A 14,547-nucleotide genomic window follows, 5' to 3' on the forward strand; every position below is an offset into this window, starting at 1 on the left:
CTAACTAGGCTGCATATTTTATATTCTTTATAAAAAGAAAAATTATGGGAAAACTAATAGGCTAAGCAAAATTGTAAGGCATATAATTAAATTAAGTATTTAAACTTGTTTTCTTAAATAGCAAAACATCCCAAGCCAGTTATTAAAGTGATGTCTTTTAAAGCAAGCAATTGGTTATCCTACTTGAAATGAAGTAATATAATTAGTAAGTAAGATAATTGGCAAAACGTCTGAATGATAGCCATCCTTAAAACATTTGACTAATCCTAAACAATGTAATTTCCATTTCTTCTTGATTAGTAGGCTTTGGTAATTTCCTAAATTCTCTTTTAACAAATCCTTAAGGACAACCTCTCACCTTAAATATAAATATTGTCATTACAATGATGCTATAATTCAAGATAAAAATTATTTTTTATTTAAAAAAAAACACTTTAGAAGGAAACCAATCCATTACAAATCCATAATATGTGCAGATCAAAAAACTGCCCTTCTTATGGTATTGGTATTATGATGTGTTTTGATGTGCTTTATTTTTCCCCTGACAATCAGGTATGTTTTGACCAACAGTGGAAGAAATATTGGTGCATGTCTGCCAAGTGACAAGTACTACGTTAGGTGCGAGGAAATCTAAGATGAGTTTTACACAGTCCTAATCCTGCAGAGTCGTTGGTGTTGATGCATTACTATACAGGGCCACAAGTGCTCTGATTGAGGGGTGCTCAAAGGATGCAGGCAGGGGTGAAAGATAGGCCGTTAAAGGCTGCCAGGAGGAGGTGTGAGCAGAGTTGACTGATGAGAGGAAATTGTAAAATACTCCATTTTATCATTATATTAATACCTTCTGCTGTATAGAGTCTTTCGTCACATTTCTAAAACTTTCCTCCACTTTAAATACTCAGCAGAAACCTCTCATGCCTCTCCCACAGCAACAAACAGGTTTCTCTGTTTCCAAGTGGATCCATAAGGAATCTTTGGGCTGACACCTTTTTATGTTCTAGAAATTGGGACAGACTGTATTTTGAACTTTAGGATAACTCAGCTTCAGTAGCCTGCTCAGAAGTTAGACAAGGTACAGAGAGCTGTAAACAAATATATCCATCACCCTTTGGGCCTATGGAAATGCGCAACTGGGAAAAAGGGAAAACGAAGGAAGCTTCATCTTATACATTTATGTGTGTGGAGTCCTAGGTTTTGGCTTGGATGTTAAGAACCTGTAGTGCTGAGTTTTTTCAGTTATTATCTTTCTCCATATTAGGGACGTGAAGTCCGGGACTTAGACACAGTTTTTTTTTGTGAAGTAAGAGGCAGGGAGAGAAATGCAGAGCACACCAATCACCATTGTCACTTAAGCTTTTATAGTTATTTGGCAGATCAAAACTTAATCTGCATCAATCAGCTCAGCAGTCATTTTCATGCCCACCATAGCCACTTCTCCTCCCCCTGGAAGTGAAGAAGGAACAAAATGTGTGACATTAACTTTCTTTTCCTACTTGCCCAGAGTTCATTATTACCTTTTCATTGTCATGGAAAACATTGATAACTGTTTGCAAGGCTTTTATAGCACCTGCTCCGGTCAGTATAGAAGAAAGTACACTGGCTTTGGATTAATAAGACTTGGTTCCGTTCTTGGATCTGCCTCTTATTTGTAATGTGGCTTTGGTCAAGTCATGTGCTTTTCATTAAACTACCAGGGCATAACAATATATTCTTTTTCAAAAGGTGTGGCACCCTCAGTGGAAGCCTTTGATAAGCTGATGAAAAGTATGGTGGCCGAGTTTTTAAAGAAGAGTAGAATCCTTGCTGGTGATGTGGAGACTCATGTGAGTACTTTCCTCCCTTGTTTTCCATCAAAAGGATCACTACTATTAAAAAAAAAATTAACAATGGTTAGCAAGGATATTGAGAGATTGGGACCCTGTGTACTGCTGGTGGGAGTGTAAAATGGTACAGCCAATATGGAAAAGAGTATTGTGGTTCCTCAAAAAATTAGAGACAGAATTATAATATAATCCAGCAATTTCCCTTCTGGATATATACTGAAAAGAATTGAAAGCAGGATCTTGAAGAGGTATTTGTATACCCATACTCAGAGCAGCGTTATTCATGATAGCCGAAAGATGGAAGCAATCCAAGTGACTGTGGACGGATGAATGGATAAGCAAAGTGTGGCATATACACATTAATATGTAAGTGAATATTATTCAGCAATAAAAAGGAAGGAAATTCTGATACGTGCTACAATATGAATAAACCTTGAGGATATTATGTTAAGTGAAATAAGCTGCTCACAAAAAAGATAAATACTGTATGATTCCATTTATATGAGGTACATAGAGTAGTCAAATTCATAGAGAAAGAAAGTCCAATGGTGGTTGCCAAGGGTGTGGAGAGAGAGAAATGGGAACTCGTTTAATGGGTATAGAGGTTTAGTTTTACAATACAAATCAAACTTCAGAAAACATTCTGAAGATCTGTTACACAACAATGTGAATATACTTAACACTACTGAACCGTACACTTAAAAATGGTAAAGATGGTCAATTTTTTACTATGTATATTTTACCACAGTTTTTTAAAAGTACAGCTTGGGGGAAAGCAAAGTAATAGAATTTGATAATCTCTGGATTGGTAGAGACCTTTAATGATATCCAGGCCTTTGATAAGCTGATGAACAGTATGGTGGCTGAGTTTTAAATACCTTTTACACATTTTTAAATGTTAGCATCTTCTCTAAGGCTAGTCATTATTTGCACATGTTTAGTGAAAATCTAATGTATAATAATAGCCAAACCCATTAACAATCTAAAAGAAGTTTATCATCAGGTTCTTTTTCATTTGCCTTTGTTTCTTGCAGAGGATTGAATTCCAAATCCATCTGCTTATAGATTTCTTAGCAATGAGACAATCCTGGCAAAACCATTTTCAGTATAGATTCACAGAAAATCTGATTCTTGAATAATGTTGTGGTTTGGGGTTAACAAAAAACTTAAAAAGGTATTCTCTCTCTCCTTGCTCCTTCCCCAACTAGACATTATATGCAATAGTCTTCCAGGACATCTGGTGACTCAAGTTATACCAAAGGTTCCAGGATTGTAATTAAATAGGTGCTTATCTCATCATATTTGCAACGAATTTGTTTGCCACATCCAAAAAAAATGAAGATTCTTCTCATGACCTCCATTTTTATTAGGTATTCCTGTTGAAATACCCATTGGCAAAAGCGGGGAAGTTCTGAAACACATGAGTTCTAGAAAAATCTGTGCAATAAGACATGTTTACTTCAAATATATCACAGAGCTCTGTAATTACTCTGGTCTGTTTTTGAGCTTAATGTTTTTGTTTACAAGAAAACGTATATGTAGAAAGATAGTGGCTGAGCTTCTTATATTCTAAGGCATGATAGTACCTGAAAACTAACATATAAAATGGAACATTATCCTAATACACTAAAAGAGATTCTTGAGTGATTGATGAACATTTACTCTCTTGATCACAATCACAATAATCATTGTATCATTATTGTTACTGTTAATTAATGTTGACATTGTACTTCTGAGGTATGCCTCTTATTAGTAATATCTCACAAAATTCTATGTAGACTTTTTTTACTAGAGAATAGTGAAGCCTGTAAATAAGCATATTTAATTTTTTATTTTAAAAATTGTAGACATTGCGTGCTAAGTCTCTTCAAATTGCGTAGTAAACAGTTCCTTTAAATTCTTTTTAGAACAAAATTGAGTTATAAAGTGTAGCATGATTTATATTAGGTTTTTTCTTCTCTCCACTCATGAGCCTGAAAACAATATGACTCAAATGAAAGAATATTCTCAATAATAAATACATAATACTTTTTTAGGAAGGAAAGAAGGAGGGAGGGAGGGAGGGAGAAAAGGAGAGAAGGAGGGAGGGAGAGAGAGAGAAAGAGAGAAACACTTGTCATCTGAAAGTTTAGACTCTGATGCTACAACACAAAGAAAAAGTGCAGGCAGCTATCATCCATCTGCCCATTATTTTAATACATTGAACAAGTAGTTTATTTTTTCTCTCTTATAGAACCATGTGTCATTGACATTAAGCTTGCAGCTGCTGCCTCTCACATAAGCCAGAAGTGGGGGTTGAACTTTGTTCCAAGAACACACCTGTTGCCTAGAAAAAAACAAAAAACAAAAACCTCACATACCTGATTGTACAGTATGGAAACTTGAGAATGACACAAATGTGCATCATGTTAAATCCTGTCCCTGTGCTTAAAAGCTATTTTACAGATACTAATAATGAATAAGGACAGCCAAGCTATGATTTAACGTCTGTCTCGATGTGTTGGCTGCTGGTTGGGCTTAATTTACTGAACATTCAATAGTCTATTGACAGAACAGACCGCAAAAAAAGTGGAACTAATAGCTACAATTAGGAAGCTCTGCTAAACCGAAGAATATAACAGGTTTAGCAAAGATTAGATCTTGTAAAGCCTTCTTGTATGTAGCATAAACCAAAGGGCTTATTTAAATTACTCTTCAACCAAGGAACAATGATACAGCTTGCACCCCTTTTAAGAAAGTACAAACAATGCATAATTTTATAATAGATGTTTAGAATAAATATAGTCCTCAATATCACAGGAAAGGATCCTCTAGAAACTGGGCCTATGTTAATACCAAGCCCTTCCTCAGACACCCTTAACCCTTAGATGGACGAATGTGATTGTTTTTCTTTTTTTTTTTAAAGCTGCCCTGTTGTTTTTCATGGCATATGGAACTAAGTTTCAGGTCCATTTCTAAATGATTTGACAGTCATGAAGCAGCTGCAGGTCACATAGCTCTTCCTAACTGGAACCCGTTTTGGAGATTTAGAGAATTTAAATTTGAACTGTTTCTAGAAGTCTGCAACATTTATTTCTTATTCTTGATTAAAATGATTTAGAAAACACTCTTTTATTAATTGTTTAATAAAGTGACAGAACCACAATTTGAACAAAAGGGCAATAAAGGTCTGCACACTTAAGCAGAGTATGATTAATCGCACTGCACTATGAGTTCCCCGACTTTATGTAGGATGAACCCTTTTAGACAATTAGCATAGCCGCACTTTTAATGGGTCACCATCAGTATTCTAGATGTCGTTAGTCTTTGTCATTTATTTAAACCATCTGCAAAATGTTTTGTTCATTTTAGACCATGCTGGATGGATAACGAGTTCAAGGAGTGGCAAAACAAGGAGTATCGTCCGCTGACTAGCACTGGCAGTTTGTATTTGGATTTTAGAGCTGGCTCTGCTTTTTACAGCATGACCTTGAGCTAGTCCCTTACCCTGCTCAGTAGTAAGGCTGGACGACCTCACTTGGAAGGGCCTTCCGGCTCTCACAGCCTGATTGAGTGACTCAGCTGCTGTGTCAGCCTTAAAACATGAGGGGCGATTTGGTTTCCAGTCGAAGAACTTGCGATAAGGCAACATCATCACCTTTATAAAAAGCTTCTTGAGCTATGCCAGGGAAAGTACCTCAATCATCTGAACATGTGAAGCAAGCAGAAGGAAACATATCAGAAGAAGGACACACACAACACTAAAGATAAAATATCCTCCTTTCCCATGGTATAGAAGGAAATCAGACTCCCTCAGTTAAAAAGACCTTGAGGCCTCCATGAGTCCGTCCTTCTTGGTCTTACAGGTTGTCACCTCTTCCTTTACATGGACCTTATATCTGGGATAATTAATAATCTTATCTCTGGAATAAATAATACAAAAATACACATTTATTTTGCTAATTCTATTCATATTTTTTGGTTTTGTAGTAATTTGTACTCATTTTTAAAAGTGACCATTTGCATTTTTGGTGTTTTATAATCTGGGACTACATAGGAACCCTCATGCCCCTGCCAAAAAAAAAAAAAAAGAAGATGGGAAGCACAAGTTTGGGGTTGACTGAACAAAAGAGCCCATTCTACACAGATCTTCCTCACTCCCCCACTCATCTTCAGTCCAGTTGGCTCGACCATTAATTTCTGGTTTCCTGCTAATTGTTTTAATTTGAACATTTATTTTTATTAGACATAGAATACCTTGGTAGTCTCAAACCCAAAGGATCTGTACATCTTTGATATTCTCCAAACAGCAGAGATCAAGAAATAAAAAAGAAAAGCCCATATAAAGAATTCTGCCTCAAGATTTTACTTACACAGGCTTTAAAATTGGGAATCTTCTTTCTTACCGTCTTAGCCAGTTATGATAGTCAGAATTATTAGAGAAGGAAGTGCCTTAGAAATCAGATATCCAATATATACTCCCTTTTCTGTTTTCTTTCCTTGTCTTCCTTCCTCCCTTCCCTCCTACCTGTCTTTTGCTCATTTCTTCAGAGCAGGAAACTGCAAACTAGAGCAGTTAGGTGATGTGTTAAATGGAGCCCCATATCTTAATGGCAAAGCCAGTAATCTTGTTTCCGAGTGTCAATCCATTACATTAGGAACCGCCTCGCTTTGGCTGGCTGGACAGCTGTGTCTCCCAACACCTTTGTCAATCACTGAGTCCCTAGGGAGAAGCAAGTGGCACTTACCTGCTACCATCTTTCTGCCCTCTGCACTGCACAGCTGTTACTGTTCTTCTTACCAAATTTCCACAGTATAAGGAACAGTCATTATGATGGTTGGTTCAGGAGCAAGGGCTGAGGAGAAGGTGAAATATCACTGTAACTTGTGCCTTTCGTGTGTCTCCTCAGAGCAGGGCTGAGGGAGCTGAGGGACAGGGAGAATGGTGGCCTCCAGGATAGATGAACTGTGTCCCTCATGGGTCTTCACTTATGCCCCATCGCATTGGTCTTGTCTCAGCCTGATCATCACTCACTGAGCTGTTGGTACCAAATTTGCAGAATTCAGAAAGGTCACAGATAGGTTAGTCTCTGTTATCATTCTTTACAAGAATGTGTAGAATTTTTATTCTCAGCATGGAACAAATACTTTGCTATAAACATATGCTTTGACTCATTTCTGCTAAGTCATTGGGTGTAGTCGGACATCCCTGTGACCACTATTTTACATAAGATGTTTGTTTTTAGAGCATGTAATCCTTGTTTCTTTCCTTGAGCATTCTAGTTTCATAGCACATTAAGAGCTTTGGGGACAGGCTAATAAGAAACTGGATTTGGAATCTAAACATCTCTTAAAGGGCCATCAGGCATCACTAACCACCAGGATTGCCCCCATTTGCTCTATGAAAAATAAAATATGTCACCAAAATATTTTGCTGAAACAATGAATTAGGTTCCATGAATCTCTCAGGTTAAGATGATACCTGCCTTTTTTGCTTCCTGGACAGTAACTATATTTTTGCTAAACTTTTGTCTGAGTGCTTTTTTTTTGGCTTCTTAAAGCACACATTCTACGGAAACCTATGGAACAGCCGTCCTGGTTTTCCTTCTCTGTTCTTTGTTCACTGGCATAAACAAAATAGAAGAGACAAAATACACAGGGATGCATTTTGAGTATGTCCAGGCTGCTGTGGCTGGGAGTAAGCTATGTCACCTACCAGCTGGCACCTCTTGGCCCACATCTGGAGAAAAATTAGATTCTTGAGTCTCACATAAATGGTATTGCTCTATGTAAGCACAGCAAGAATTTACATCTCAGTTCATGTCATGAGTTTCTGAGGGTAACCAGCAACTTATCTCCAAAGATTTTTCTCCCCAGAAATACCCTTTCAAAGGATTATTTCCCGTTTTAGAATTTAGTCACACTGCCCAGTACTGCAATGTGTGTCTCCTTTCCCTTTCCCTTGCCTGTTTCTTTTTTTTCTAGCCTTCCTTCTTTCTAAGACTATGCCAGTAATTGAACATTTGTTGTTGTGTTCTATTTAGACTGCAGGATTACTTCTTAATTGTTTGCCTGGAGGCTGTTTCAGCATTACTTTGTTCAAAAGTAATAACTTGATTTCATTTAGATTATCTTGTTATTTCTATCAATGCATCCATCCCCACAAAACACACACACACACACACACACACACACACACACACGTGCACGCACACACACACAAACGTACATATGCACCATTCACCTAAGAATTCCTCGTTATGCTGTTAATTAGCTGCATATAAGAAAAACCAGTTTGGTCGAATATATGGACACTCTCCCAAGAGTCACTCTGATTGTAGGAAATGTATTTGTAGATTTGTTTGTGTACATTAGGCATGTACAAAATATGCTTTCTCATCTTTTGCATTTTTCCAGCTGTATTTCCAGTTTAGATTATGGTTTAAAACTATAAGTTTTAAAACATCATATTATACATTTTATAACACATAATAAGCCAACTCTTTTTCTATATAAAATATAAGATGTTTTGCTAACATGAAAGAAAACAGGATATTCAAGGAATTTATAATTTGTCATTCATATACGTTTGCAATAGAAATCCTTCCCCTTTCAGAAAACAGTTTGCAAAATAAATATTTTAAATAGTAAAGTTGGAATTCTGATATTTTTGATTGCTTTAGTTAAAACAGATTAATATACAGGAAAGGTAGCATGATTTATCTATTGGGACCCACCTGTTGAGTGTTCGGGTTTATTTCAAGATTCCAGAAGTAGGCTGATATCCTCTGACCCTCTGTGTTTAGCACTGTGCCCATAATAAGTCGTTAATAAATGTATGCTAAATGAATGAATGAAAATAAATTCTTAAGTGAATGAATCAACTCCTTAATGAATTATTGAGTCAATGGATGGATGACAGTACTATGGCTGACAATTTGAATCAAGCAATGTCCTAGACTAGTGGTTAAAAAAAAAAAAAAGGCCAGATTTCAAGTCATGAATTAACAAGTGAAATATGGAGAAATATAGACTTTGTGGATTTTTGTTTATCACACACACACATAAAAACGTCCTGAATTTATCATAGCTCTGACAATTTGTCTAGTACCTCCCTTGTTTCTTTTGTTCTCATTCCAGTTTTATAGTTGAGGAAAGTGAGCCACTGAAAGACTAGAGCTCTAAGGCAGCTTAAGAAAGCTAGATGAAAATCCATAAGTGATATGAAAATGTATCCATATGTTAACATAGTCATTGCCAATAGAAATCCCATGAGCTCTATCTAAGACGGTATTTTTCTGAACCTTACTATAAGTATTTTAAACTGAAGGTCACATTTGAAAAAGAAATAGAATTTTGTGTGGTGTTTTTGTTTGGACTGAGTTTCCTCTTTGATCATTAATATTCAAAATAATTGTGGCTAGGCAAGAAATAACTTTGGAGTCTGAAAGGGCCAGTTGGGAAATTAAACTTTTGTCTGGGACTTCACTGTGTATTTCCAATAATCAACTCTCCCCAGTTTCAAGAGTCTTTAGCTTTATTTGTATAATTTTAAACATCTGGATGAAAAGTGAAAAATTCAGTAGATTGTCTCAATATAACCAAATACAGACAGTGCCAAACTTTTAAATGGGGACTCCCATCCCAAAGTTCATTTGTAAATTAGTTCTTAGAAACTTGGAAGACACCTGTCCATAAACCTAATGTAAGCGATGGGTGGTTTGGTTCCTAATGCAAAGATATGGAAAAGCATTACTCTCTGTGCAGTAGACAGACCACTGCAATTCACAAAATCTTTGCTAATGGTCTGCCACAAGATAAGTACAGAAATTGCAAGACTTTGAAAACTTGTATAACAATCCAACAGAGTAATTTTAAGTCTGTTAAATTTAGTAATTAAAAAATCTGGGGCTTGTGCTTTGTGTATCTGGTTTTCACTTCATGTTTCTAGTGAAGCTTGGTAATTTATTTTACAAAAGGATTAGGCTGTGACATGAGAAATTAAAAAGAAAAATCTTCACCATAGGTTTTTTTTGAGCAGCACGTATCTAATGCAAAATGCTGGAAAACATCCTTCCACTATGCTTTTAGTTAAATGATGCAGAAAAACAATAACATTAAATGAAAAAATAGTCATTTATTATGAATGCTGGTACCTGGGGGAATGTGAGTTTCATTAGAGAAAGACAAAGAAATAGATGGTGATTTCTATTCAGATTATCCATACTTTCAGCTGATGTTGGGCCTGATTCCTTTCTACTTTTTCTACCAAGCATAGGATTTTTCTTTTTCTTTATGAGTGGATGTCACACTCCTTTGATTATAAGAATAACTTTGAAATTCACAAATGGGACACAAGAAGGCAGGAAAAGAGATTTGCTAAGGGTAACTGAGCAAGAACTGAAAGAAGAGAGGGATGAAGTCATATGTACATTGAGAAAGATTATCCTTCCTACAAATAAAGTCTGGAACAGTATTCATCAAATAACTGACAATGATCATTTTTAGGGTCATTTTTAGTAAAAGTTTACTGAAAGTTTTTACTTGCTAAACATCTGTGTCTTTTAAACTGTTCACAAGTATGTTTATTATCATCAGAAGACAGGGGAAGGAATATTTGATACTTTAAGAAAAAAATCTTGGAATCAAGGTATTGCCTAGAAGGGAGTCTAGGCACTGAATAGCAAAAGACAAGTAAGACAATGCAGGCATCAGAGGGTGTTGATCCTACACAGCTTGGCTCTAGGACGACCCTAGTGGACAGAGGTCCAAGCTGCCTGGAAATTCATGGGGGTTGGGGAACCTGTGCTTCATCAAGGACCATTCACGGGTGGAGTGTTCATAGTAAGATCTCAGTGTAGTTGGATTGATGTTGGGTAGACATGGTTGATGAATGAACAAAATCTGGTTCATAGGAAAATTTTTTTGTCAGTAGAGATCAACTTTGTTTCCCTACCTCAATTTCATTTTCCATATTAGAAAGAGAGGCAGTGGTAAAGAATGGGAAAGAAAACTAGCATTTATTGAGGGCCCGCTATGTGACAGGCACTTTGCCAGCTAGCCACGAACATGGCTTCGCTTGATCATTAAGAGAACCCTTCAGGTGGGTAACATTCAAGACAAAGAGGCCAAATCTAAGAAAAGTTGGGTAACTTGTGTAGGGCCATGAAGCTAGTAAGGGGTAGAGTTGGATTCTGTCGTAGGCCTATCTGAATATCTAAAGCTCACAGTTTCTCTGCTACACCACACTGCTTTCCAATCTTTGCAGTCATTCATTATTAAGCAGAAGTTACTGAGCTTCTGTTGTAATAAATGTCCTCCTGTGTAAGAACCTGGCCTAGTCCTCAAGAACATATTACCTACTTAGGTACACAAAGCATATATACATGCATGGCAATTAGGTAAGAGAATGGCTTAAATAACACAAGTAAAAACATAATGCTTAGTGTCACAGTGCATTCTAGAATAAGGAGTACCTCTTGTCTCTAATATTTTGGAGTGGTCTTAGAGCCACCAAGTATCATTTACTTGTGTAGACCCAACATATATCAACCGTGAAGTAGTTCTGGCTTCCTAAGTCAAAAGATTACGTTTAAAATGTGGATAAAATGCTTTAGATTCCTTAAGTGTTAGAAAAACAAGTTACAGATTTGGAAAGGGGCCAATCTGCCAAGTATTTAGTAGCTACACCATTGAATTTAAAAATGAAGTTAATTTAGGAGAATGGTTTTGTTCAGAATTCAAACTTGTAACAATATTCATACCTGTCAGAAAAGCAAATGGATTTAACATACAATAGTGTTTTCTTTTTTCTATTCTCATGCCTTGAAAGATACTATTTTAACTCTTCCAAATTTTTGATCTTTTAAAATATAAATTGTAACAATTATTTGGAAGAGTTCTATATTGTTTTTTTTTAATGACAGTGATTGGATTTATATTATAGATTTTGCAAACTTTTCTGCATATTCTGTTTCTGTAACCTCCTTGTTTAACTTAGACCATATGTTCTGGGCCTCTTTCCATGTCAGTAAGTTGAGCTCCACATTATCATTTTTAATGACTGCATAGTATCTCATTGTATGGTTGTACCACAATTGATTTACCCAGTCAAAATTGTGTATGGTTAAGATAATGTACATACAAGAATACGAGGCCTGGATTAGAGTGAGACAAATGAGGTCCCAGGGTGTGGCTATGAGAGCGAGCATGCCTGGTCCTGTCCCTGCAAGGATGGTCATCTAGTATGATTTATAAGCATTGTAAAAATTAGTAATGTGATGTTTCAATTTTTCCCCTATCAGAAGTGAAATGGCACTGCATATTCTCGTACAAACATTATTTCATGATTGTACAATTATTTTCTCAAGGCGAATTCCTAGATTTGGAAGTGTGTTAGATCCATGGCAAGTACTCCCTAATATTTATTGTCCCCTCTGCCCTCCTTCCTACAGACTCATATGGTATTGATTCATACTCTCACAGTGTCTACAACTGCTTTAGACTATTTGGTGATAATTACAAACTAAGAAAATAGGAATTTTAGGGAAACAATGCATGATTTGATATTAATATTCATGGCATTGATTGTTTAAAAATACTTTGCCCTCTGCTGGATGAGCAGAAAAGTAAAAAACAAAGCTATACTCCCCTATATAAAACCTCCTTTTTGCAAAAGAGAACTATTTATTAATTCTACCTTTTATCGATTTGGCATACCAAGAAATTTGTTTAAATTGTCTCTTTGGGACTGGATATGACATGTTTTGGATGGTGTTGTTTGGGTGTTTACTTTACTTTAACTGGGAACAATAATGCAGCTGAGATATATAATAGATTGCAGGCATGGATATAAAAAGGACACATTAGAGCTGTTCCTTAGTGTCAGAACTGTGCACGGTGGCTGCTGTAAATACTTATGTGAGCTGGAAGTTGCCAGGGCAACAGTCCTATTAATGAAGAATAAACCTCTTTTATTATCAGTTCTTGAATGCTTTTTTTTTAAATAAAATATGCCTAGTAGTCTAACATTGACATTCTCAATCTACCTACTCATCTTTCCTTTCTAGACGGCAAAGCTAGTTAGCTCTATTCAATAAGCATGCCTCTTTTCTCTGCCATGAGAGTGGAATCATTGGAGAAAAAACAGTCAACTGTAAAGGCAGTAAATATACTAATACATAACAATTAACTAATGTAAAATTATTGTCCTTTTGATATGTGCTTTGGCTAAGTCAGAGCCTGAAATTGACTGGGACTTGATCAGTACTTCAGCAGGCCAGAGTCTTTAAATTAACCTGTCTTTATGATTTAATGGAGCATTGCCAACACATTTTTAAGTAAGTGGAGTGTGACATTACTGCTTCCTTTCCCTAGTGAGACTGTAAATTTAGACTGTAAATGTGTGCACACCGGATATTTTAAAAAGCCAGCAGTGACTGAGTCATATAAGCATTAGGGAACCCTGTTGTCTTGAAAAGCCAGGGAGCCATGGTAAGGGGAACGATGGTTAGAAATGACTGGGTACCAACCATGGTATTTCCTGGGTTCTAACGAGAAGGAAATCTTTTCTTCAAAAAAGGATACATTCCCATTTTTCTGAGCATGCTTCTTGTGTTTTGTTAAGCTAACCAAGTGGGAAAATTTACCTTTTCAATTAAGGTTATCAGTTATCCTTTCCTTTCAAGACTGGATGTTTGTTAATTGTTTCACACAACTAGCACTTTATCGCTTATCACTCACATTCACTAATCATTTTCTGTGTTCATGACTTATTTCCTCTGATTTATACCTGGTAGCACCCAGGCACATAGTAGGCACTCAGAAAATACTTTTTGATTATGATATTAAATAATAAACCTGTTTTACTCAGTTATATCCTATAAATATTTTTTTCCGATAATAAAATTTAAATGTTTGCTGTAGAAAAATTTCACAATGAATTTGAAGAAGAGAACAAAAACCACTTATAATCCCCCTACTCAGAAATAACTGCCATTGATATGGCTTATTTATTTCATAAGGACATTGTTCAAAGTCCTGTTTTCTCCTCCATCAGATAGAATCAACAATGTGATCTGTGCCGGCCATAGGTATAGGACAAGCGACACATGCCAGGCACTGGCAGGGTACAGGTAGTCCAGGTGAGATATTAAGATGCTCACTGAAGTGATGGGACCAACTGTAGTTTAAGTGAAGCTTGGCCCTTCTCCTGTGTCACTGTGACAATTCCAGGTTCAACAACAAATAGCAGTCCACCTGATTTCCTATTTAACTTAAAGCTTTAGACTATGCTGCTGACAAAACAGATTTTGCCCTTAGAACAAGTTTTTAGCACAAGCATATGTACTAGTTTCTTTGTGAATGGTAATTCTGGCTTCTTGTGACCTTTCCTGTTGGCACATTGGGAAGAGAGAGGGCCCTTTCCCAAACTTACCATGTAAAATTGGCAAAAGTCCATGGGAACTAAAATCATGGCGAAGAAGCATTACGTACTTGTATATTTTATTCTTGGCTGTGACAGCATAAAGGGGCAGTTTGGGTGTTGTTTTAGTCCCCTAACACCAATAATCTTCATAAATACTTCCAAGCATCCCCAGATAAATATGATAAAAATAACCATAATAAGCATAAAGAATAAAATCTCATGTAGTAAGGATAGAAGCATCGTTAGAGAACGTTGCCATTTTGAACACACAGAAACATTCCAAGTAAAAATAGTGTTTATCATAGAGTCTCTTGGTGA

The 14,547-nt window shown here is 36.3% G+C and overlaps 1 protein-coding gene across 2 annotated transcripts in view; it reads left to right on the plus strand.

The window, feature by feature from the left end:
• Positions 1–14,547, plus strand: part of CAP2 (cyclase associated actin cytoskeleton regulatory protein 2) — a 142,082-nt gene that overhangs the window by 27,166 nt on the left and 100,369 nt on the right. For both annotated transcript variants that reach the window (XR_013993898.1, XM_081057890.1), the window contains exon 3: positions 1,723–1,823. Coding sequence is in view for 1 of the 2 variants with exons in the window: in XM_081057890.1 (XP_080914016.1) it covers positions 1,723–1,823 (101 nt within the window). In the remaining variant the exon portion in view is untranslated. The remainder of the gene's footprint in view (positions 1–1,722; positions 1,824–14,547) is intronic.

The sequence above is a fragment of the Rhinolophus hipposideros genome (assembly GCF_964194185.1).
Source record: "Rhinolophus hipposideros genome assembly, chromosome: 8".
Classification (NCBI taxonomy): domain Eukaryota; kingdom Metazoa; phylum Chordata; class Mammalia; order Chiroptera; family Rhinolophidae; genus Rhinolophus; species Rhinolophus hipposideros.